Raw genomic sequence first — 26,648 nt, forward strand, 5'->3', positions numbered from 1 at the left:
CTTGCCCAACATCCGGTCAACTTAACTTGTTGGGACTTCCTCATGCCTAACATCTGGTCAGTCTTGACCTACTTGGACTTCGTCACCAAGTATCCAGTCAATCCTTGACCCATTTAGACTTACCATCTCGTGCCAAGTATCTGGTGCTCCATGACCCACTTGGACTTCCAAACACTAGGTATCTGGTTATAACTTTGACCCACCTGGATTTCCACATGCATGACTTCACTCACCAAGACTTCCTCACTATTTGCCTTCACTCACTAGGACTTTTCACTTGACTTCATTCATCAAAACTTTCCAACTGCCTAGCTTCCCTCACTAGGGTTTTTCACTTGGCTTCACTTATCAGGACTTTTCATCACATATCTTCCCTCACTAGGATTTTTTCAACTGTCTGACTTCACTCACCAAGACTTTCCAACTTCCTAGCTTCACTCACTAGGGCTTTTCACCTGGATTCACTTACCAGGACTTTTCATCACCTAGCTTCACTTACTAGGATTTTATCACTGTCTGACTTCACTCACCAGGACTTCTCATCACCTAGTGTCTGGTCAATACTGAACCACTTGAATTTTAACTTCTACCAACCTATCCGTTGGACTTGTCCTTGTCTAACTTCAAGTTAGGACTTCCAAGTTAAGTATCCGGTCAATCTTGATCTACTTGACTTTTGGTCAAATTTTGACCATCAATTTTTCATATGGACAATTACACCCACAATCTTCATATATTATCCAATATCAAAACTTAAATATCATGATTCAAGCTTGAGTCAACTCAAGCTTGTCAACCTGGTCAACCTTGACCCAGGGGAAATTACACCAACATATGTCATTTCTTCCAAAAGGCTACTACCTCTCTCACAGAATTTCAGAATATAATCCAACTTGAACATCAAGACATATATGATTCAGTTCCTAGTACTTTTAGATATGATTGTGGAGATCACCAAACTCTGAAATTTCAACCCCAGCACACTTCTGAGAAGAATGACTAGTTACTGTAGTGACTCAACTCAACACTACAATCAAGATTGCATGAATAATCAAAATTTTAATTATAACTGCATACAAAATCTTGAGCAATTTTCTCAAGAAAATCAGAGTCCGTTAGAATTTCAAGATCTTTCACTATCAGGTAGACCACATCAGTTGTAACTTGATGAGCTGACTGACTGGGAGGACTCCCAAGAGTCAGATACTCTTTCTCCCAATCAAATGAAGACCATATTTCAAGATTTAGAAGAGCTCTTGGTGCAATAAGGGATCTTGTTTATTCGATCCCTACAACAAGTTGATGCTTCAAGTCCAAATTCGGAGTCTCAGCTAAATGATATTTTGGAGGGGATGACCTGTAAAGCTGATGGTGATTGTGTTCATGATTATACATCCCTACAGGACTCCTCTACTGCTTTTCATGAAGATAGTGTATTCAATGATACTCCAGACAATAAAAGTGTTAGTGCAGTTGACACTAATAATTGAACTTTGATTTTGATGAATGAAAAATGGTTAAAGTTAGATTCTATGTAATCTGATACTTTTACCAAGTGTACAGAAATTAATGGGTCTAGAGGACCTGACACCATGCTGAAGCCTAGTTAGGTTTAAGGACCTTATAACTGGCATGAAGTCTAGATAGGTCAAGGTATGACCTGATATCTGGTAGGAAGTCCAGCTAGGTTTGCGGGACCTGACAGCTAGCTAAAATCTAGTTAGGTTAGTTGGATCTGTGGACTTAACAACTGACAAGAAGATCCAGTGGGTTAAGAGACATGTTAAGTGACTGCAAATGGTAAGTAAGGTAAGTTACAGAGGAGAGTGTTCCAGTGAGGATAAATCCTAGTGGGACTATAAGCACGATCCAACTTAGAGCTATTTTAGATGTCTAAGCTAAGACCATGACTAGATCTTGGTCTTGGGAAGATAAGATCTAATTAATAATCATTTCATTTAAACTGTACTAACTCTGTTTTACAAGTTATTTTTTGTTATTAGACTAACATGAACTTGTATAATTGAATTGTAAATAATCACCTTGGATGAACAATGTCTGAGGCATCTCGGCGTTGCAAGGAAATGCCTCAGAATTGCGTGGAGGCACCTTGGACCCAGCAGAGGCACCTGCGCGTAGATAAACTTCAGGGATAGAAGTTTGCTGTGTGAAGGCACCTTGGAGCGCATTGGAGGTGCCTCAGAGGTGTGCAGAGATGCCTCGAAGCGAGTTGGAGGCACACCCACTCTGATAGAAACCGCAGACATTGGAGCTAATAGAGGCCAAATATTTCGAGATTGAATTTGCGGTTGGAGGCGCCTCGAATGAGGTTGGAGGTGCCCTCAACACTCCAGAAAAGCACTGTTCAGTCATCCCTCCATACAGAACTTTCATACGAGTTCAAACAATTGTTTTACTACTTTATCTTCACATTGCGGCTATACTACTGTTCTACTACGCCCAACCGCTACTGGAAGACTGACACTAACACGCAAGCGCATTCGGATTTCCATTTTTGTTGGTAAAGAATTTTTATTTGTCCATACTTATTACATCTACAAAAGGAAGTGTAAGTTTGTTACACTGTTCTTCTTCATATTCTTGTATTTGATTACTCTATCAGGAGTTTACTGGTAGAGAATTTAGTGGATTTCCCATCGATAGGTCTAAGGGATTTAGGTTTTGGAGTAGGAGTCATCAAATGCTCTGAACCAAGTTAAAACCCTTTATTTTCTTGTGGTTGATTTCTTACTTAGTCCATTTTATTCCACTGCACACTAATTTAAAAAATAAAAAGATAAGTTTTAAAATACACGTGATTCACCCCCCCCCTCCTCTCATGTGACCAACGGTCCTACAAAAAGTACTTGTGATGCATATTCAACCAACCTTGTTGTTGTTCTTGTTATAACTCCTGATAATAAATGCTTGATTGATGATGAGATCATATATGAGGTAGTTGTTGATATTAGTATGCAACCCTTAGAGTGGAAAGTGGTGGATAGCCAGTGACCCCAAGGCTGTAGACTCCCACTATTGCCTATATCTTACTTTCATCATAATAAGGCCTCAACATCAACTGTAATAATCACACTCTTGGCTTGGACCCTTCAACTGTACCTTCTCCAACCTTTAGAGAGAATATTCAAGGAGAAGAAGAAGGATAGAGCAATTTCTCACGATATGTTTCCCATGATGAACCCTCTACATTTCGGGTCATTTGCCGGAAAGTTCGGAGGCTTCTCACTCTGACAAGATCATAATTTAAGTGAACCAAATAAGGGGTTGAGCTAATGACCTAAAATAAACGCTTCTTGGGAGGCAACCCAAGTCCTTTCTTGTTTTCATTTAAGTTTTTAATTTCTTTCTAGTTTATTTTCTTTTTCATAACACAAACCCTCTATTTTCTCTTGTCTAATTTCTTTTTGTAAGTCTCAAAGTTGTAGAGGAATGTGAATATCATATAGAGGAGCATTTTTAGCACATGAATATCTCAATCATCTAAAGCTCATCACTTGGTAACTTCTATAACTTTAAAATCTCATCCATATTACATTTCTAATTTTCATTGGGGACAATGAAAAGTTTAACTCTGGGCGAATGTGTTGGATTATAGTTTAGTTTTCAATTAATTTTCTTTTTACATAATATTTTTTTAGTTACATCATTCATCGCATCATGATTATTTTTTCCTTAATATAAAAATACTAACACGTTTATTCTAGATTTCATATGATTTATTTTTGACAAATGGTGCTAGTATGTATAGTGATCTATCTTTTTCTATCCATGATAGCATAAAGTGAACAATGTTTTCACTTAAGAGTTTAAGTATTGGCCTTATTTTAGGATCTTTTTATATTTTGTCTAATTTTAAAGGCAGATAACTCTAAAAATAGTCATGATTTATAAAACTAGACTAGTACTTATGTTTCTAAGGTAACCTCTCAATTACATTTTAGTAGCTGGATAATCTCAGATCATGGCAACTCACTTAGAAAAATCAAAATCCATGCATTTTCATTTGTATATTTGCATATGTGTTAGTGCTTCACCTATAAAGCATAAAAAAAATCATCATTTGAATAAGGAATAGAAAACAGTTATCATCAGTGAAAATTAACAATTTACCTTGATTCTCTTGATTCCAAGAAATCCTTTAGGTTACTGAAAAAATAAATGTTATGTTTATCCTGATTTCAAGAAATCCTTTAAGATCTTGTGTAGTTTGAGAGATATGAACTATGCATGTGGTAGATAAGTGTCTATCGATGAAGCATACGTAATATAGTCCCATGACGACTTAACTAGACTTAGGGATTAAACCTTGAAAAAAATAGGTCACTTATTGTACTGAACACAAAGAACTATTTCTTTGGTCATATTCAAACAATTTTTATATCTTGCTCACCAATAAAATTATTTGATATGATTAGAATGCTTAGATAGAGATTATGATGCACTATTTAACCACAAGAGTCTAGATTATAGTTTTTGCTTGAGGACAAGCAAAGGTTTAAATCTAGAAGTATGATGTGCGTAGATTATATATATTTTTAGACATTATTTGACGCATATCTACTTGTATTTCATGCATATAATCTATATTTATTGCACTCTATTCCATTACTATGCCATACTTCTATTCTATTTATTGGGAGATCTGCTATTTCCTTATTTTGATTGACAAGACATAATTTGGAGTAAAGATAGAATGGAAAGGTACATTAGAGCAACTCTGGAAGAAGACTAACAACATGACCATGCCCCCTGGCATGACCGTGTGCCTCCACCCCCACTATACACGAGGAGGTCATGCCCCACAAGCATGATCGTGCCCCACAGGCATGATCGTGCCCCATAGGCATGATCGTTCCCCACAGGCACGACCGTGCCCCATTACTAGAGAGCAGTCATAGGTAGGTCGTGCCAAATGATATGGTCGTGCCTCCTACTAGTAGCTAATCGAGGGGCGGTCATGTGAAATCACACGGTCGTGCCCCCCTTTTTAGAGCGAATCGTGGTCCGACCATGACAAATGGCACGACCTTAACATATGTATAGAGCTAATTCAGAGGCTAACCATGTCAAAAGGCGCGGCTGTACCCCCTCACCCGTGCCGATACATGCTTTGGTTGTGCCTCCAAGAACGAACATGTGGCGAAGAACATGAGGGGGTTGTGCCCCCTGCTAGAAAGGATATTTTCTCCCCTTTTACTCATCTTTGGTTTGGGGGTTCCACCCTCATTCCTTGGAGAAAGGATCTCCTCCTTGGGGGAATACTAGAAGCTTTATCTTCACCGATCTGCATTATCAGTCCACTTCTAGAGTAAGGGAACATCTCCAATGACATCGAGCTTCAAGGATAAACATTCTCTTATCTCTATTTACATATCTTGAATTGTAGTTTGCTATTTTCTTCATCTTTTGGTTGTATTCCCTTGTAATGAAGTAGATTCTCTAATTTTTAGGATGTAGGAAGTATTTATAATATGTTGTTGATGTATAAATTATGTATATATCATTTCCTTGTTCAATGAAATGTTTATATCATTTTCTATGTGTTGTGCTTTGTGTGTATTTGACGAAATGCATGAGGTCAATATATTTAGATGTAGAGTTTTGGCCACCATGTAGAGGGGATACTTTACTTTATTTAACCGAGGACCTTGTGATAGAGGATATCGCTTATTCTCTCGGGTATCTTCTTTGAAACAGAGGGAAATTCCCTACAAGAGAAGATAATTAGAGTTTAGAGGCTTTCTCCCAAATTAATGTTATGAAGTAACTTGTATAATCTAGATTTATATCACCGGAGGTCCTGTGACAGAGGGTAACCCTTTAACCAGACTTTCTAACTGGACTTTATAGAGTCGTTTCTTTACTCAATAGCATTTGAACTTATGTAAACTCTCCGACATGATCTTCATAGGGTTGAGCCGAACTTTAGTTAGAAATCCTACAAGAGTGTAGGCATAGAGGTAAGGAGATGAACAATGTGCAAGAACATTAACTAGCGTCATAGTGAAACAGAATTTCTAGAATCATTTATTCACCATCCAACTCCTCCTTATCTTTGTTCACTTGTGCCCACACTCTTTCCCTCTCTATCCTCTCTCTCTCTCTCTCTTCTCAATCTCTCACAAATGCTAGTGATAAAACCATCCTTTGATTGTCTAGATAATTCATCGTGTGAATTCAACTAGTGCTTAATTAACAGTCCCTATGGGATTGGTATTTTTATTACTTTACGACAACTGTACACTTACGGTAGTGTAACACTCCCCGACCCTCCATGGCGCTTGTCTCAGTTCCTTTCCATTCTCCCACCTTCGATGAACCTTTGATCATTCATCGCAAATGGCGTCGATCGGCTACACCTACACTTCTCGCCTCCGCCGACACCCTTTTACCTCATTCGGTGTTCGAGCGGGGGAGAGTTCAATGCCTGCTCCCCTCGAAGATGAGGTCAATCCTTAGGATCTCGCCCTCTTCGATCAGACATTGACCGATCCTCTGACGCCAACCGACCCCATCACGGTGTTGCCCATCTCTTCTCTACCTCCTCCACCAATAGAGTCGATCGAGCCTTACGAGAAGGGCCCCTTCTCCCAAATCAAATCTAGCCCCAAATCAAAATCTATGTCAGGCTCGCAAGGGTTTGAGCCCGTTAAGGTCAGCATCATATTCAGGCTGCCTTCTCACAAATAACTCTACATCATTCCTTTTGAACCCCTTGCGTCTCAGTACACGATAAAGATGAAAGGCCCCCTGGCACAGACCTGGGCCGACTGCGTGGCCCACACGATTGAGCACTTTCTAGAAGAACTGATGGATCGCTTCTTCCAAGATGTTACCGAGGTGAGTTTTTTCTATTAGTAGATTTTCCCTTTCTTCTTTTTTACTTTGGCCTAACCTTCTCCTTGCTTCAATTTTGGGTGGCGGGGTTGGCCTTATGTCAAAACATAACAGAGATGAGTCACGCTTACCAAACCCAAGGGGTCTTTAGCAGAGGCAAGAACTTCCTCTACCTCCCTCGATCAACTTTGTTTAGAGATGACCCATCTAAAGAAGGTTCTAGAGGTCCAGGGCGGACTGCTACTAAGGGATGAGAAGGTTGTCACTGAGGAGAAGGAGAGAGGACTCGCGCAGACGACTAAAGTGGAGAATCTCCAGAGACAAGTATAGACCGTCAAGTCCTACCTTAAGTCCAAGATTGCCCGCAGAATAAAGGCCATATCTGATCTAAATCAGAAGAATGTCGAGGCTAGGGCACTTGCCGAGAAGCTAAAAGAAAAAAAGACCACACACGCCTTTAAACTGACCGGCAAGGCAGCCAAGCAGACTATAAAAGAACTACAGATCGATGAGAAACAACAAGCCATAGATAGCAAGTACGTCGAGCTGGAGGCATTAAAGGTCAAGCTAGTCAACTACAAGGTGGGAGAAGATGAGCATCTTGAAGCCATAAGGTGAATTATCTACGTTCCCAGGAGTTCAATCTCCTCCTTGGCCAGTGGACTTCAAAAATGTTTGGTTATGGGGCGGAGGAGGCCATGAAGCAGCTCAGAGAAGCTGGCCATCTCACCGTAGACCTTCCCCCAAATTGGCCATAAGGTGAAATATTAACAGTGTTTTATCCACTGGTTTGTATAGTGTCCACGGGACCAAGGCCTCGACCAAATTGGCCAACTCATTTGTTTTCTGGTTTTCCGCTCGGGGGATCTTTTGTAAGGTCATCTCCTGGAACCCTTCCTTCAATTTCTCAAAGGCTCCAACATACAACTTCAATTGCTCGTTGTTTATCTCAAATTTGTCAACCAACTGCTGGGACACCAACTGAGAATCTAAATGAATTAAGACTTAGATGACCTCCATGTGCTTCACGGCTTACAGTCCGGATATCAATGATTCATATTCCACTTCATTGTTTATGGCTTAATAAGCAAACCGAATAGATAACTACAACCTGCCTTCGTAGGGCGATACCATGAGGATTCCAACCCTACTGCTCTGTAAGGTGGACAACCCATCTACGTAGATCTTCAATGTTTCCTCCAGTTTTGTCTTTTGTATCTCCATCATGAAGTTCGTCAATGCTTGAGCTTTGATCGTCGTTCGGGGCTAATATTGTATATCATACTCATTTAGTTCCATGGTCTACTTGATCAAACTCCCCCAGGCCTCTAGGTTCACTAGTACTCTGTCGATAGTACTATTAATTAATACTATAATTGGATGAGAAATAAAGTAAGGACGTAACCTCCATGCAACTAAGACTAGCCCGAACGCTAATTTTTCAAGAGCAGTGTAGTGACATTCGACATCTTTCAATATATGACTTAAGAAGTACATTGGTCGTTGCTCATTTCTCTCCTACCTCACTAAGACCGATCCGACCACTCCTTCAGTAGTGGACAAGTACACCCATAATGGCTCGTTAACTATTGGTTTAGCGAGCACAAGCAAGGTGGACAAGTAATCATCAAGCTCCTCTAGCACTTTGTCGCACTCGACATCTCAATGAAACTTGGTGACTCACCAGAGTATTTTGAAGAAGGGTAGACTCTGATCGGACAATTCGAGATGAACCAGGACAGTGTCATGATTCACTCAATCAGTAGCAGTGTTTCCTTTAGATTACGCCGGGGCGCCATATCTCGAAGAGCCTACACTTTACTAGGGTTATTCTCAATCCCCCGCTTGGTCACTATGTAACCAAGGAAACATCCACTCTTGGCTCTAAATAAGAACTTGCTAGGGTTGAGCTTGAGTCCATATTCTCTTAATGTTCGACACGTCTTGTCAATGTCTGCACATAGGTCGACCGTTTAGAAAGACTTGATCAGAATGACATCCACATACACCATTATATTTCTTCCAATTTACTTCTGGAATACTTTGTTCATAAGTCATTGATAAGCAGCGCATGTATTCTTTAGTCCAAACAACATAACATTATAACAATAGGTTCCTTCTACAGTGATGAAACTAACATTCTCCTAGTCCCCCTTAGACAACGGGACTTGGTGATAATCCTGATATGCATCCAACATGGATATCAACTCACAACCGGAAGTTGAATCCACCACTTGATCAATATGCGGTAAAGAGTAATAATCTTTTAGGCATGCTTTGTTCAAGTCTCATAAATCCACACAAACGCATCATCTGTTCCCTAGTTTGGACATCAGCACTATGTTGGCCAACTAACTTAGGAATTGTACCTCCCAAATGTGCCCTTCCTTCAGCAGCTTGTCAACATTAGCTCGGATGATCTTGCTTTGCTCGGCTATAAAATCTCTCTTCCTTTGCTTAATTATCCGAGCATCCGGGCAAACATAGAGCACATGCTCCATAACATCTAGAGATATGTCAGTAATCTCCTAGAGTGCTCAAGTGAATACATCATTATTGCGCGCTAAATATGTGATTAGTTCTGCCTTAATCTCGAGGGGTCAAATTGGCCACTATCTGAGTGGTAGCCTCTGGTCGGCCTTGATGGATCTGCACTTCTTCTTTCTCTTCATAAATTAACTGTTAGCGCAGCGGGGTCGGCAAGAGGAGAGGGGTGAATTGCCTGAAATAAAAAATAAAACCCTTCCTCGTTCTTCAACTAAGATTAGTAGCATACTTATATAAATGAAATTAAGTAACTAATAAATCAAAAAGACACAAAGGAATTAGTTGGTTACAACCTAAGTGGTTGTTAATCTGAGGCAAAAGAAAGTGCTGAAAGATCTCATTCGTGTAGGCGGAGAAGCCTATTACACTCTTAAAAAACTCAAGAATGTACTAGAAAATGAAAGCTAGAGTTGATACTATTTCCTAGGTCCAGGGTTTTTTTATAACCCCTGGAAAATCTTATCCGAAGGCTGAAAGCGCCTTCCATAGGACTGGAAGGCCCCTCCAGCAACACACTCGTGGATAAATCTTTATCCACTGCCAACGTCTAGTTTGATTGACCAAAGGTGTCTTCCATAGCCTTGGAAGGCGCCTTTGCACTGTTCATCGAAAGCGCCTTCCAGCCATGGAAGGCGCTTTTCACAGAAGGCGCGGAGGTGGCTTCAATAGCCTTTGAAGGCGCCTCCAGCAGCACTTGCAGCTCCATTTCACTCATTTGTTGCTGCGATCTCCTGCGTGATTTCGGCCATTGAATAGGGCTCACCCGAACCCAATTTCTGGCCTTCTCCTCGAGCAGGCTTCCACTTCGGCTTCTCGTTCCTCGAACGTCACGTACGTTTTCTCGTCCACCGGTATACTCTTCCGCAGCCCTTTCATCCCTCAGATGCACCGAGCCTGTCAGCTCCCTTCCCGTGCCATCTTTCTCGCTAGCTGCGTCTTCCGCTCAACTTCCTGTGCCCCTAAGCTCCTGCACACTTAGACACAGGGATCAAAACTAAACAGAACCCAACCTAACTTGGTTGATCACATCAAAACAACCACGGGATCTAACAATCTCTCCCTTTTTGATGTGCATCAACCCAAGTTCAAGTTAGGGTAATAAAAACAAGTAGTAATAAAAAAACATTTAAAGTATAAAGTTTGCAATACAAGAAATTGCAATGCTAAGTATAAAATAAACTGATTTGAATTCAGAATTTGAAAAAAAAATCTAACTCCCCCTAAACTTGTACATATTTCTCCTCCTTTGATCACATCAAAAAATAGGGTAAAAATATGGAAAATTTAAGTTTTAGGAAAAGAAACTTGATTTAATAAAACAAGTAAAAGAAATTTTAAAACTTGATCTAAGTTATGGAGTTTTTCAAAAATTGACAAACATTGAAAGCATTATCTTAATTAATTTCACAAGCTTATCAGTTTGTCAATTAAATATTTAATTCAATAATTAGCTTCCAGGCTGTGGCGAAGCACTAGGTCTTCTTGATTATTGGATCATCAACCACTTCTAGACAAAGCCTTTTAAAGAATTTAACATTTAACTTTTCTGAAAACCTTAGAATTTTTCTTTTAATTTAAGTATAATTTTGAAACCCAATATAGGTTCCTTCCTACTGGATTAATTTAAAATTTGGGAGATAGATGATTTTTTGAAACTCTCCTTATTTATCCCTGGTGATGTCTAATAAACCAATTTAGTCTACCATAAATTCTAAGTTTTAATTTTTGAAAGTTATATGATTTCAAGCATGCATGGTCATTTTTCAATTTTTTGATTTCTATTTTTAATTTTTCATTTTCTAATTTTAGATTATCATACATTTCTAGAGGGCATGTCATTGCTAAATTCAATTTTAGCTCAGCATTTTTCTTTTCTAATTTCACTAGATCTTTAGTAAGAATTTTAATAAACTTAAAAGACTGCTTGGGAGAGAGAGCACGTACCTCACTTACCTCAATTTCTGATGCTCCCCCCTTCATCGTTGTTTTCTTCTGATGATCCTCCCCCTTCATCTATGCTCATCTCTAAGCCGGTCTCATCTTCTTCTTGATGGATTGTCGTTAGGGTTAGTCCGACGTATGCTTCGATTTCAGATTCAGAGGATGATGACTCGTCCCACGTGGCTTTGAGATTATGTTTGGGCTGAGCTGACTTCTTATTCTTTTCCTTGTCTTTGTTCTTCAGTTTCGGGCAGTCATCTTTGATGTGCCCTTCTTCGTTATAGTTGTAGCATCAGACCTTCCTTTTATTTCGGTAATCTCTCTTTGTCTGCGATTTAAATTTATTAGATTTAATAAATTTATTAAACTTTCTTTCCATTAGGGCTGCTTCGTTTTCATCAATAGATTCATCGGAATCTGAATCGTTTATTCTTGCCTTCAGGGCAACATTTTGACTCGATCCCTTTCTTTGTCCTGCACATCGAGATTCGTGTAATTTGAAAGTAAAGAAAAGACTTTCTAAAGTACTTACCTCGAGATCCTTGAATATATAGTAGAAGTCTACTATAGTTGTCCATTCAGGTGTTCTTGGGAACACATTTAAAGCATACCTTTGTGCGTCCCGATTAGTTACCATTTCTCCGAGGTTTGTTAGTCCGGTGATCAGCTCCTTGATTCTTCCGTGTAGTTGTGTTACTGACTCTCCTTCTTCCATCCGGAGGTTCGTCAGTTGATTCCGGAGCATGTCCCATCTCGCAAGCTTTGTTTCGGAAGTTCCTTTGTGCAGTTCCAGGAACTTCTCCCAAAGTTCCTTTGCTAAGTTGCAATCTTCGATTCGATTTACTTCCTGGGGTGGAAGTACACTGAGTAGGTGGAATTCGGCTCGTCCGTTTGCTACGAAGTCTGCTTGCTCCTTCTTGGACCAATGATATTCTTCTTTTTCTTCTCCTTGGGGGTTTTTGGGAGCTACAAAATCATATTTAATTATTAGCATAATTTCGAAGTCGGTTTTGAAAAATACTTCCATGCATTTTTTTCATGAGGTGAAATCCTCTTCGAACTTTGCGGGTAGATCGTTGGTCTGGTTATCATCTTGATTTTGATGCTTCAGTCGGTGGTTAGTCCTTCTGAGGCAGTTGAGCTCTGGTACTACTTGTTGGCGCAACGGAGTCGGCAAAAGGGGAGGGGTGAATTGCCTGAAATAAAAAAATAAAACCCTTCCTCGTTCTTCAACTCAGATTAGTAGCACACTTATATAAATGAAATTAAGTAACTAATAAATCAAAATGATACAAAGGAATTACTTGGTTACAACCTAGGTGGTTGTTAATCCAAGGTAAAAGAAAGCGCTGAAAGATCTCCTTTGTGTAGGCGGAGAAGCATATCACACTCTTAAAAAGCTCAGGAATGTGCTAGGAAATGAAAACTAGAGTTGATACTATTTCCTAGGTCCAGGGGTCTTTTTATAGCCCCTGGAAAATCTTATCAAAAGGCTGAAGGCGCCTTCCATAGGGCTGGAAGGCATCTCCAGCGAGGCACTCATGGATAAAGCTTTATCCACTGCCAACATATAATTTAACTGTCCGAAGGTGCCTTCCATAGCCTTGGAAGGTGCCTTCGTACTATTCATCGAAGGCGCCTTCCATAACCCTATCGTCCCTCGGATGCACCAAGCCCGTCGGCTCCCTTCCCGTGCCATCGTTCTCGCTAGCTACATCTTCCGCTCAACTTCTTGTGCTCCTAAGCTCCTGCACACTTAGACACAGGGATCGAAATCAAATATGACCCAATCTAACTGTTAGAGTGTATACTAAAAGCCTAGCTTTTTGTAAATATTTATTTAGAAATAAAGAATCACATTGGTCAAATGTCTACATTTATATGCTAAGTGTAGTTGTTCAATTAATTTATATTTTAGATAATATGGTGTGTGGTGTCACACACAGAAAATCATGTTATCAGTTCTTTATAAATTATAAACAGTTGCTCACGACTAAAATGGATAGGAAAAAACCATTGGAATAATCGTAGTGTAATTTGGTATTAGTTTATCTTGACTATAAAATTACACTAGTACACTCTGAGTATATCGAGCAGGATCATTTAAGGTAAGTTCTTTTTATACTGACTGCATAAAAGAACAAGACCTTTGTAATTATGGAAGTGTGCACTCTTAATCATGATATAATAACAAACACATATACTCAATATTCATTTCTTTAATTTATCAAAGGGTGCGATTTAGTTCGATAAATCAATAGGCCCGATATGTTGGGAAATGATATTATTTATATGGTGTGTTGTTGATTATAGAATGAAAATGTGTCCTAGTGATCTAGGTTGATAATGTCCCCAAGAGGAGTTCATAAGGATTATCATGTAAACCCTGCAGGTGGACTTAGTCCGACATGACGATAAGGTTGAGTGGTACTACTCTTGGAGCTAGATATTAATTAAGTGAGTTGTTAGTAACTCATTTAATTAGTGGGCATTCGATAACTTAAACACAGGGAGATTAACACACTCATGATAAGAAGGAGCCCATATAGTAATATGGGATTGGTGCGGTAGTTCAATAATAACTCTTTAGTGGAATGAGATATTATTGATGAACTCGAGTTGGGTGTTCGGGGCGAACACGGTAAGCTCAAGTTCATCGGAAGACCAAAACTAATTCCTCCTCTCGGTCCCTGTCGTAGACTCTTAATTATAAAGTGTTATACCCACCCATACCCACCTTCTTACCCACCTTAAGGTGGCCGGCCAAGCCTAGCTTGGAGCCCAAGCTAGGGCCGGCCAAACCAAGGTGAGTTGGTGGTCGGCCCTAGCTTGAACCCAAGCTTAATTGGCTGGCCACATTAAATTAAAAAGATTTTATTTTTTAAAATATTTTCTTATGTGGAAGCCATGGTTTTAAAAGAGAGTTTAAAATTTAAATCTTTCCTTTTATAGTTTTCTACAAAAGATTAAGAGAAATGTTTGATATCTTTCCTTATTTATAGTTAAAAGGAAGATTTTAATTTTTGATAAAACTTTCCTTTTATGTAACCATCCTCATGATTTTAAAAGAGGGTTTTAAAATTAAATCTTTCCTTTTTATAGTTTCTACAAAAGATTAAGAGAAAAGATTTGATATCTTTTCTTATTTGTAGATTGAAAGGAAGATTTTAATTTTGAGAAAAACTTTCCTTATTGTAATCATCCACATGTTTTAATAGAGAGATTTTAATTTATAAAAGTTTCCTTTTATAACCAACCATGAATGGATTTTTAAAGAGAAATTTTTATTTTAAAAATTTTCGGAAATAATTAGGAAGTTTTAATTTTGTGTTTAAAACTTTCCTTGTTTGGAGGAATTGAGGTGGCTGACCACATTAATAAATAAAAGGAATGTTTAATTAAATTTTCCTTTTCATTGGCAAGGAAATTAAGGAAGTTTTATTTAAAACTTTCCTTATTTGCAAAGATCAAGGAATATAAAAGAGAGGGTAGAGGTGCCTCACCTCATACAATCTATCTTCTATTCCTCTCTTCCTTGTGGTGGCCGGCCCTCTCTTCTTCCTCTTCCCCTATTCTTCTTCTTAAGTGGCTGGCGGCATCATCTTCTTGGAGAGATCTTGGTGGCCGGATTTTGCTTGGAGAAGAAAGAGAGATAGGAGGCATTGTTTCTTAGCATCCCTTGGAGCTTGGTTGGTGGCCGAAGTTCTTCAACTCAAGGAGTTTGTTGTTGGCCGAAACTTGCTTGAAGAAGAAGGAAGCTTAGGTGGATTCTCGTCTCGGTAGATCGTCGCCCACACGACGTCCGAGATAAGAAGAGGAATACGTCAGAAGATCGTGAGGTCTATAAGCTATAAAAGGTATAACTAGTTATTAGTTTCAGCATCATAACTAGTTCATCCTTTTATTTAGATCTTGAAATACCAAATACAAGAGGCTAATGAATCTAGGTTATCGAATTTGTGTTTTTGATTTTGTGTTTCTTTTGATTTTTGAATTTGTGATTCGATTGTTCTTTTTGGTTAAACCTAAGATTACTATACGGAAATTAAATATTGGTTTTCTTTGTAAGACTTTGTCTAGGCAGTGGTGGATGATCTCATACCCAAGAAGGCCTAGTGCCTCGCCACGTTTGACCTGGAAGCCGAACTTTGAAATAAATATTTAATCGAATTTGTAACATGGGTGGATTTGGATCAATAATGTTAAGCAACGTTTGCAATCCAAGTCTAAACCTCTAAGAACAAATAAGTTGAATTTGGAATCAATAATGTTAAGTTTTATTTGCGATTCTAAATTTAATTTCTAAAGAACACAATAGGTTGTTAGGAATGGTTCAGGACTTGTACAAAATTTTTGTACAAGGGAACCTGTACGATATTCCCAGTAGCAACCAATACTAACTTGGTTGATCACATCAAAATAACTATGGAGTTCAACATTAACATCGGGGGTGGTTCATGTATTGGTTCACCTCCGTTTCCTGAATCTTAAGAGTTGTGCAAGCTTCGATTTTGATGACGTCCACGTAGCACTTGCGTGCTATTAGCTAATGTTCTCTTACTTTTCCCACTTGGTTGTCCACCGAGAATTTGATATTTTGATAGAAGGTTAAGATAACCGTTCAGAACTTATTCAACGCCAGTCAACCCAAAATCACATTATAGGCCGAGGGCGCATCTACCACTATAAAAGTTGATCATCGAGTTCTCATCAGGAGTTCCTCCACAAAAGAGAGCCAATCTGATTTGCCTGATTGGCTGCACTTCATTCCCTATGAATCCGTACAAGGGCGTCATCATGGGTTGAAGTTCACCCCTATCAATCTCCAACTGATCGAACACCTTCTTGAATATGATATTAACATAACTTCCTGTATCAACAAAATTTCGATGTATATTATAATTGGATATAATAGCCTTGATGATCAACATATCATCATGGGGTATTTCTACCCCTTCCAAGTACTTGGGGCCAAAGTAGATTTTTGGCCCCTGTGCTTGTTTTTGACTACAGTCAATGACATGAATCTCTAGTCGGCATGTGTGTGACTTTCTAACTCTGTTAGAATCTTCGTCCGTTGGGCCGCTAGCTATCATGCCTATGTCCCCCCAAGCGACATTGTTACGGTTCTCTTCCTGTCGAGTCTGCTAGCATGGAGGTTCAACAGGGATAGGGCTTAGGCCTGGTTATTTTACTGTTAGGGCCTTTGTTGGGGTCGATCGACTTTCACAGAGCCTCCTCTCAGAGGTTCGTGCAGTCGCTGGTAGCATCTATTGTCTTGAGGAGGAGGTCGGTGTTGAAGCCCTTGATTAGCTGCCCAGCGCAGATTATATCGATAACAATCTTTAGTGTTGTGGGTTTTCGACTGATGGTATGCACAAAAATTGGGAATCCACCGGCGAGGCTCAGCAAATAAAGTCTAGATGACCTCCACATGTTTGGCCTATGCTCACGAGGATGCGGTTGGGGGCCCGATTGGGATCCTTTAGATGGAGGAGGAGGGAAAGGGGCTCGGTGCTCTGAGGCAAAGATAGGAGCAGGCACAACCAACTTCTTCTTCCGAGTAGACTATGCCTCCTCCAAGTTAATGTACTTGGTCACCCTTTCTAGCAAGTGATCAAAATCCCTAGGAGGATTCTTAATCAGGGACATAAAGAAGTCTTCATCTGTGAGCCCTTGGGAGAAAGCACTTACCAGAATCTCCAAAGTGGTCGAAGGGATATCCATGGTCACTTGGTTGAAACACTTGATGTATGTCCTCAAAGCCTCCTTGGGTCGTTACTTGAAGGTGAATAAACTTAGTGTGGTTTTGTGGTACCTACAGCTATTGGCGAAGTGGTGGAGAAATGCCTTTCGGAAATCCTTGAAGTTGCATATGGAGTCAGTCGGGAGTCGGTTAAACCATCTCTAAGCAAAGACAGAGAGTGTAGTTAAGAACACTCGCCACTTGACACCATCCGTGTATTAATGGAGGATGACTACATTTTTAAACTTGAGTAGGTGATCCTCTAATTCGGCCACGCCTCCATTCTCTCCAATCGCAAGGGATTGGAAGTGGGGTGACAATTTATCCTCCAATATTTCTAAGGATAATGACATGCTTAGTCATTTGAGGGAGCCACTAGGGGCTGGAGTCTTCCCTTTCCGTTGATCCCGAGTGGGTGCGTCTCCCGAGAATGATCCTTAGGGCCTCTCCGGGCGGCCCATGTCATCGAGAGGCGTGTGGAACAATGCCCTATGGTATGCGATCAAAGATGGGGGCATGGGAGGAAAATCAATCGGTCGTACAGGTAGCTGATTAAAACTAGCTAGAGGAGGGACCGAGGGAAACTACATCGGCCCTTCTACCTTGGTCCTCCACTCTATGTGAGGTCCTGTCACTTAGACTGCTAGGTTGTTCAGTAAAGAGTATTGTTGCACTATCTTTTAGGCTTTGATAGCCACTAGCAAATCCAGGTCCTCTTACGATAGGGTCATTGTTGTGAACCTTCCAACTTCTTCCATCTTCGAGTTTTAGAATCATGTGAAGTTCTCACATATGAAGTCAAATTTGATCCTATCTGAAATCAATGTGGCGTACTGAATAGGTGGCTTTGAGGTTGACTGGATAATACTTTGAGCAGGAGGAACCTGATGCCATGATCGAGCCTAGTTAGCAATGAGAAGAGCTAGAAGAAGAAAATGACAGTGACCAAGTCAGGGAAGAGTCCCCGATGCAGGACTCTGACGCTCAAGTTAGACAGGGATATGAAGAAAGAATTAAGAACAGTAGCAAGGAACAATGAATTCTAGAAGCGAAGCTTACCTGCGCCTATGGGTGGAGATCCCTTATATAATACTTTTTTTTCTCTGCATGAAGATCTATGCATTACTAAAATAGAACCAACCATTCTGACATTTTACACTTTTCATAAATTGGGTCCATCACATCTGTGCTTGCAGGGTGGACACTTCCAACGTACGGACTGCATATGGAATATTTACTTGGTTCTCTGACAACGGTTATACAAGATGCCAAAGAAGGATATAGGGCTTTTAGGTTGATGGACCCTACTTTAATTGTGAGCTGGACGAGTCTCCTCTATTGTTCGGTCGGGCATTGCTTTTGGACAAGTTGAATTGGTTACAGAAGGTTGATCATCTCGAGAACTCGGTATTCAATCGAACAATATATCTAGAAGCTCTGATCAGATCGAGAGAACTCGGTTCTCTATTGAGCTAAGAGGACTCGCCTTTCCATTGAGCCAGTAGGATTCGGAATATGATCATACAAAAGATCCAATCGACTCGATTGCTCGGCCAGCCATGGACTCGGAATCCAATCCGACAAAATATCCAATCAGCTAGGCTCGGCCGGCCATGCGGCCTTGCTAACCCCGAGTAACGACCCCTGCTTGACTTTGATCGTCACATTAACTGACCTTCTTTATTTGGCCCCAACTTCAAAGGTCCTACCTTATTTGCCGCATCACATAACAAGAAATTAATACCAACATATATATGCTTTTGAGTTTAAATATACCTTGTAAACTGCTCCGAATCCACCTTCGCCGAGTTTGTTATCTTTAGAGAAGTAGGCTGTCGCGACTTGTAGTGTGGAGAGATCAAACAATATTGATTCGACACTCATGATTTTCTCTGCTTCAGTTTCATCTATTGATAGAAGATTAAACGACTTAGAGACATTAAGACACATTATGTAGCTTGATAATTAATTATGCTGTGCAGTTACGTTACTCACGTTGGGGTCCCGGCTTCTTCCTCCTCCAGTAGCAAATGCAAATTAAGAAGATGAGAGACATCGCAGTCACCGATGGTATTACAATATCTAGGACAATTCCAATTACATTCTTTTTCCCTGCGGCAAATCTCAACATTTCATTTCTTTTTCATCGAAAATCAATATTGTTAGACGTTAAATCCTACCTGTAGATAATTCTTTAGACGTTTTATTCCACGAGCATGTATGTAAGACAATAAAATATCTCACAAGTTTTGGTGCTCATCAACGTTTTATTCCACGAGCTACCAAAATTTTACACCACATATTAATTAGATTCGTTTAGTGTCACGTCACGTCACGTCACGTCACGTCACGTCACGTCACGTCGCTGGCAAAACATGACAGTGACAGTGCCATCACAATAGAAAAATGGGAGACTTTTCTTGACTTTTTCAAAAGTCTTGAAATTGTGATGCTAAGCATTACCGACAGAAAAATAAGACAAATGGGCAGGATTTCTCAAAGCCACTAACAATAGTGGTGCGGAGCACTGCATGCTTTGTCCAAACACGATGGCAAGCAGAATCAACCAATTCGAATCATATAATTGATCAGGTAGTAACGAAGGGCCCATTAAAAAATAGATGAAAGTGGAAAAAAAAAAAAAAACTGATTGATGGAGGAGACAAAGTTAAGCGTGGATCTAAGTCCGTCGAGCAGACTGGATACCCCTGAGCAGATTGGATACTATCGAGCGGATCATGTACGGTTGAGCGAATCGGTTACGGTCGAGCGGAAGAAATCGGTTTAGGATCCAACATGTTGGGTGCTCCTCGGCCAAGTAAAATTGTCCTCCGACAACAAAGAAAGTTAAGCAGAAGCTGGTCTCACTGACCAGGAGCAATGTCCGGTCAGATGGAGACAACCAACGACGGTCAGGAAGCAAGCGGACATGCTGTAGCTCGGAAGGACACTACCGAGCGGGGACAACCCGGCCGAGCGGACTCCGGTCGACCGCGCATGGACCCACCAACTATCTCTTCATATCTTTTTAAGAGTTTGTGCCGCTGATAGTAGGGCATGTCTAGCAGACAATTGTACTTTAGAAGCTTCAAATCTGTCACATCAGAGGATTACATAACTACTTAAGGAATGGTATCGGGGATACTTTTTGACCTGTCTCTTTCTAGGACACCTAGGAAGACATGCCTACACCTTGAGATGTGTGCACAGCACTAGATTGACACTATATAAGGGGGTTCCCAGCTACAGGAAAAGGTATGCGTAATTTGGTTTTCTACATCTCTTAGTTACAGTTCTCTATTTCTTAAGGTCGTCGGAAACTGACTTGAGCGTCGGAGGATCAATGTTAGGAACTCTTTCCCGACCCGGCATTAACGCTTTTGTGCTACAGGATTACATGGAGTCTTCATCGTGTCAACTCGAAGCCACATCCCCAAGCTTGTCATCTGCGCTGATTCTGGACAAGATTATATTTGGCACTGACCGTCTGTGGGAATCTTACTTGAATCTGAAACGCAAATATAGAGGATGCTGGATGACTTACCACAGTGGCATTGATGCAAGAGGAGTTCGACATGCTGGTGCAAACCCGAGCGATGAAGATGTTGGAGCAGCAGCAGGCGACAACTGGTCATCAAGGAAATGAACTCGCTGCGTCTGTGACAGGTGAACAAGCTGATCATAATGGCCGAGCGAAAAACCCCGCCGCTCGTCGGACCAACAACAAGCTGATCAGCACATTTGGAGAGGCACCGAACACGCCGATCCCCTACCACCGAGCATTGTTCCGCACTCCTTCAAAGGAACAAGGCTGAGCGGATAGGACCCAAGGATCCTTATCAGAGGACACTGTGTTGTGTTATCTACTACTGAAGCCGAGTATATAGCAATGGGTGAATGTGTAGCATAACTATTATGGATGATGCACACATTAAAAGACTTTAACTTAGAATATAAAAGTGTAAAAATCCATATTGATAATATCAGTTCAATCAACTTAACAAAAAATTCAGTGCATCATTCAAGAACCAAACATATTGAAATAAAATATCACTTTATTAGAGATCACGTCTCTAAAGGAGACATTGAACTCAATTATGTTGAGTCCAAACCAAATTTGGCTGATATTTTCACCAAACCACTACCAGAGTCTGAATTCAGTAATTTACGAAGACGACTGGGAATGTACACAATAAACTAGGACTTTTAAATATGAAACAAATTTTTAAGCAGATTCCTAGATCTGGGGCAGCAGACACAGTCAAAGCTAATACCCGACTTGTATACCTGACTGGCACTAGATGACAACAGTATCAGACAATCATAACCTCCTGTCAGGGAATAACTGTTGTGCGTCAGGGAATATTCCAGTAGTCTACCATCCTGCTCCAGTGGAACCTTCCTCCCGCTAATGAAAGATCGACGTACAACCTCCCTCACTCAACGGACCCTGACATCCGATATTCTCTGACATCTGGCAGTCTCCAGAAGGCACGCAACGTCATATAAAAAGGGAGGCCCTCTCCCTTAGCCAGGTACGCGCACGCGCATTCTCGGACTCGTCTTCTACATTCTTCTCTTTCATACACTGTTCTTTGGGGAAAAAGTACCTGACTTGAGCGTCGGAGGGTCATTGCCAGGAACTTTTTCCCTGATTTTTGGTCTCTAACGCTCTGTGTGCTTGTCCGAGTGTGTACAGAGCTCAAGTACTAGCAACACCGTCATTGTTCAGAAGCTTCACAGGAGGGTCCCAGGGGTGTAACCGAGCCGAGCCGAGCCGAGCTGAACTTTTGGATGTTTGAGTTTGGCTCATTTATTATCGAGCCGAGCTCAAGCTTTATTTAACGAATATATTAATGGCTCATGAGCTTATTCGAGCTTTTATCGTGCCTAAACGAGCTTAATAAATATAAATTATAAATTTAAATATTCATTAAAGACTAAATTATATATTTTAAAAATATATAATATTCTTCTTAAAATTTATAATTTTATTCTAATAAATAAATTTAATATAGTTATCTATGTTTTACATAAGTAGAGTGTAAAATTTATAAACTTAATATCAAAATTATTATTTTTTATTTAAAAGTTGATTCATGAGCTTAACGAACGTGTTCATGAGCTAACGAGTCAAATATTATGAAGCTTGAGCTTGATTTATTTATCTTAATGAGCCTAATTAAACGAGTTTTTATCGAATCGAGCTTTGAGTTGCTCACGAGCAGCTTGGCTCATTTACATCCCTAGGGTCCCTCTTTCCAACGTGCCTGTGCTCGCCGCGCAAAAGTCATCCCTCCGTCAATACCAGCGCCATCTCAGTTGACTTTCGTCTGAGTCAAATTCCGAATAGAATCAATCTTAAACCTTGGTATTCAAGAGAGCTTCCTCTTCCTCCTCTCTTTCCATTGAGTAGACTACGATTTGCTACCCGATCCTATAGAAGATCATTCAGTGCTTATAGGAATTATGACGATAAATAAGATCAATGACTAATGTAATAGAATCATAGTAGATCAATTTCGATTTCTATCTAATGTAGCCTTATAGATAATGATCACTAGATCTTTAGATCCATCGTATGGTTTTGATTCGATGTATCTAAAGTATGCTTTCAATTAATACTTGTATTTATCTGTTGCAGATCATCATGTTCATGATAAGTAGCTAATTGATTAACGAAATAATTAATTACCTCCGGAGGAGGTGGGCGCCGGAGCCAGTTGCATCGCTGACGGCGGGGGCACAGAGATGTTGAGGGTAGGGGAACCTAGGAAGGAGTAGAGCTCGAACCTCATGCCGCAGCTCCCGCCGAGTAACCTTCCCCCCTGTTTTCCCACGAACAACGTCGGCATCGGAATGAACAGCGTGCCCAGGCACTCCCTGCACTGCTCCTGCGACAGGTCGCGCGTGCACTGCATTGAGTCGTAGATGGAGGGGAACTCTGCTGTGTAGTAGCTGGCCGCCCCGATCGCGAACCGCTTGCTGGAATTGGCCGCCGCATCGGCAGTCCGGTTCATCAGCATCCCCAACAGCCAGGCGAACCGGTTCGGTTCCGGGGCGTCGTCCATGCTGTTAAACCCCAGTGGGTGGCGGTTGGAGGAGGAGGTGGGCAGCGGCTGGTCGGAGAAGCGGATGAGGCAGAACTCGTACCACAACTCGGCCGCCCTATCATTAGGGCAGTTGCGGGTGACTTCGGCGGTGGCGTTGTCGAGGCAGGAGCGGCACTCGGTGGCGTTGACGTCGCCGCGGCAGTTGACGAGGCCAAACACCTGGTCGGAGCCTCCCACGACACTGGTATTGAGGAAGCCGGTGGCGTAGCCGTCGGAGGCGAGAGTGGAGAGGAGGCGTTCGAGGTTGGATCGGTAGGTGCTGTTGTCGCTGAAGTTGCCGGCGCTGTGATCACAGTTCTGGAACAGCTCCTGGGCGCCGGCGAAAGAGAGGAAGAGGAGGAGGGAAAGCAGAAGGGAGAGGAAGGAGGAAGCCATGGCGGAATTGGAAATGGAATGTGAAAAACACATCGAATCCAGACACCATGATTAATTTCAACGAGAAATTTCAGGAGAAAATAAAAGTCAAAGCTATGGAAAGACTCGTGATTCTTGCTCGAGCGAGAAGAGAAAACGAAATGGCGTTTACAAAATCCTAAAACACACTCCATAATCTGCATCTGGGAAATTAAATTAGCTTTCAGCTCCAGCTGGTACTTAGTAGAGTATAACATCCTCTCCATTTATAACCAAATAATTTCTTTATATCTTTTGTTTTTAGTCTTTTAATTATTTGTATGCAAATATTAATTTTAATAAAACTATAAGTTCGAAAATAGTTCATTTATTTTTATGCAGGCTATTCACCCCCTCCCCTCTATCCGGTCGTTAAGGGACCAACACGTAGTGCCTCCTTGGACCCCTATTTGACCACGATTAGATTCACGTTCATCTTCTGATGGCGGTAATTGCTAGCGAAGTATTGTAGGAATGTTGCTCAGAAGTCCTTAAAGCTACATATAGAGTTGATCGGCAGTCGCTCGAACTACCTCTGAGCCTATCCGGAGAGCGTAGTGAGAAATACTCAGCATTTGATCCTTTGGGTTGGTCACCCCCATGTATTCTCCGAATGTTAGCGGCGCGTAATGTCGTAGCAGCCGGTCGTCCAAGATCTCTTGAGAGAATTATCTGTTTATCCGTTTGGGGAAGTCCTCGAGCCTTGGTGCTTTACCCTTGCGCTCGTCTCGAGTGGGCGCTTCCTCCGATAAGGATCCTTGGGCCCTATCTGCTCGTCCTTGTTCCTCTGAAGGGGTGCGGAACAACACCCAATGATAGGGATTAGCGCATCCAGTGCATCTCCGAATGTGTCGATCGACATGTTGTTCGGACGACAAGCGACGGCGTTTCATGCTCAGCCTGTTGGCCTATTGTCAATGTCGCGGGTTCATTTACTTGGTGACCAACTATTACCTATTGCTGCTCTAATATCATAGCCGCTCACGCTTGTATCAACATGTCGAATTCCTCTTTCGTCAGCATCACGGTGGTGAGTCATCTAACGTCCTCCATCTTTGCATTTCGGATTCAGGTAAACTTCCCACATATTGCGCCAAATATAACCCTATCCAAAAATAGCAAATATGACAAGCTGAGGATGTGATTTCGAAGTTGACGCAGTGAAGACTCCATGTAATCCTGCAGCACAAAAGCGTCAGTGCCAGACCGTTAATGGGTTCCTGGCATTGGCCTATGACGCTCAAGTCAGTCTCTGGCAATCTCAAGAAACAGAGAACTGTAGCTAATAGATGTAGAAGACGAAGTTGCACATTCCTTTCCTTGTATCTAGGAACTCCTTTTTATAGTGTCAACATGGTTCTTGTGCACACATTTCAAGGTGTAGACACATCTTCCTAGGTGTCCTAGGAAGAGACAGGTCAAAAAGTGTCCCTGACATCATTCCTTAAACAGTCATGCAATCTTCTGATGTGATAGCTTGGAAGCTTTTAAAGTACGATTGCCTACAGAACATGTCCTACTGTCAGTGGCACAAACTCCCAAAAAGATATGACAACATACTTGATGGGGTCATGCGTGGCCGATCGGGGTCTACTCGGCTGGGCTGCCTCCGCTCGGCGGTGTCCTCAGGGCCTGCCGACTTGTCTTTTTCCTTGCTTTCTGATTGTCAGCGGTTATCCTGCTCTGACCGAATACAAAGCCCGGTCGGCGAGACCAGCTGCTGCTTATTTCTTTTTGTTATCGGAGGACTATTTCACCCGACTGAGGTAGAGCTCAACTTACTTGTCTACGAAGCTATTATCATTCGCTCGGTTGTAACCGACCCACTTGGCCATACCTGGTCCGCTCAGCACTGCATGATCTACTCTGCGGACTAGGATATCCCGCTTAACTTTATCTTTCACGTCAGCCGGTCTTCCTTAATTTGCCCCATCTTTAGTGGGACCCCTATCATTACCCGATCATTATGCTTTCAATTAATACTTGTATTTATCTGTTGCAGATCATCATGTTCATGATAGTTAAGTAGCTAATTGATTAACCAAATAATTAATTACCTCCGGAGGAGGTGGCCGCCGAAGCCAGTTGCATCGCTGACGGCGAGGGCACAGAGATGTTGACGGTAGGGGAACCTTGGAAGAAGGAGTAGAGCTCGAACCTCATGCCGCAGCTCTCGCCGAGTATCCTCCCCCCTTGCTTTCCCACGAACAACGGCGGCATCGGAACGAACAGCGTGCCCAGGCACTCCCTGCACTGCTCGTGCGACAGGTCGTGCCTGCACTGCATCAGGACGTAGATGGAGGGGAACTCTGCCGTGTAGTAGTTGGCTTCCCCGATCGCGAACCTCTTGCTGGAATTGGCCGCCGCATCGGCAGTCCGGTTCATCAGCATCCTCAACAGCCAGGCGAACCGGTTCGGTTCCGGGGCGTTGTTCATGCTGTTAAACGCCAGTGGCTGTCGGTTAGAGGAGGAGATGGGCAGCGGCTTGTCGGAGATGAGGACGAGGCAGACATCGTACCACACCTCGGCCGCCCTGTAATTAGGGCAGTTGCGGGTGACTTCGGCGGTGGCGGTGTCGAGGCAGGAGCGGCACTCGGTGGCGTTGATGTCGCCGCGGCAGTTGACGAGGCCAAACACCTGGTCGGAGCCTCCCCCGACAATGGTATTGAGGAAGCCGGTGGCGTAGCCGTCGGAGGAGAGGGTGGAGAGGAGGAGTTCGAGGTTGGATTGGTAGGTGCTGTTGTCGCTGAACTTGCCGGCGCTGGGATCACAGTTCGGTAACTGCTCCTGGGCGCCAGCGAAAGAGAGGAGGGGAAGCAGAAGGGAGACGAAGGAGGAAGCCATGGTGGAATTGAAAATGGAATGTGAAAATTAGACTTCAATTACACTCTAATTCACTACACCCTGAGAGTGCGTAAAAATTGCTCAGAAAATTGCCTTCAAAATTGTTGTAGCATGAAAGAATTAGTCAAATATCAATCACATTTTTCAATAATATATATATTTTTTTCAATAAGCACGCAAACTCCTGATGTGAATACATATCCTGA

At 41.7% G+C, this 26,648-nt stretch overlaps 2 protein-coding genes across 2 annotated transcripts in view; both read right to left on the minus strand.

Moving 5' to 3' along the window:
• The window catches only part of LOC122039036 (putative receptor-like protein kinase At4g00960), a 29,509-nt gene extending 5,929 nt beyond the window's left edge, over positions 1–23,580 (minus strand). The window contains exons 1-3 of the mRNA XM_042599051.1: positions 22,788–23,580; positions 19,088–19,204; positions 18,869–18,999 (exon numbers count right to left, since the gene is read on the minus strand). Coding sequence (XP_042454985.1) covers positions 18,869–18,999; positions 19,088–19,204; positions 22,788–23,580 — 1,041 coding nt within the window. The remainder of the gene's footprint in view (positions 1–18,868; positions 19,000–19,087; positions 19,205–22,787) is intronic.
• Positions 23,581–24,703: 1,123 nt separating this feature from the next.
• Positions 24,704–26,442, minus strand: LOC122039037 (cysteine-rich repeat secretory protein 38-like). Its single transcript, XM_042599052.1, has 2 exons — positions 25,656–26,442; positions 24,704–24,777 (listed from the first exon to the last, which is right to left on the minus strand). The coding sequence occupies exons 1-2, from the start codon at positions 26,440–26,442 to the stop codon at positions 24,704–24,706; spliced, it is 861 nt and encodes a 286-aa protein (XP_042454986.1).
• Between the last annotated feature and the right edge of the window lie 206 nt (positions 26,443–26,648).

Source organism: Zingiber officinale, chromosome 1A, assembly GCF_018446385.1.
Source record: "Zingiber officinale cultivar Zhangliang chromosome 1A, Zo_v1.1, whole genome shotgun sequence".
Classification (NCBI taxonomy): domain Eukaryota; kingdom Viridiplantae; phylum Streptophyta; class Magnoliopsida; order Zingiberales; family Zingiberaceae; genus Zingiber; species Zingiber officinale.

Excerpts from the sequence above, each read along its gene's own strand:
- LOC122039037 (XM_042599052.1), bottom strand. The coding sequence starts at position 26,442 with ATGGCTTCCTCCTTCGTCTCCCTTCTGCTTCCCCTCCTCTCTTTCGCT. Across the intron at positions 24,778-25,655 it reads GGCGGCCACCTCCTCCGGAG|GATTACATGGAGTCTTCACT; the intron begins GTAATTAATTAT and ends TTTGTGCTGCAG.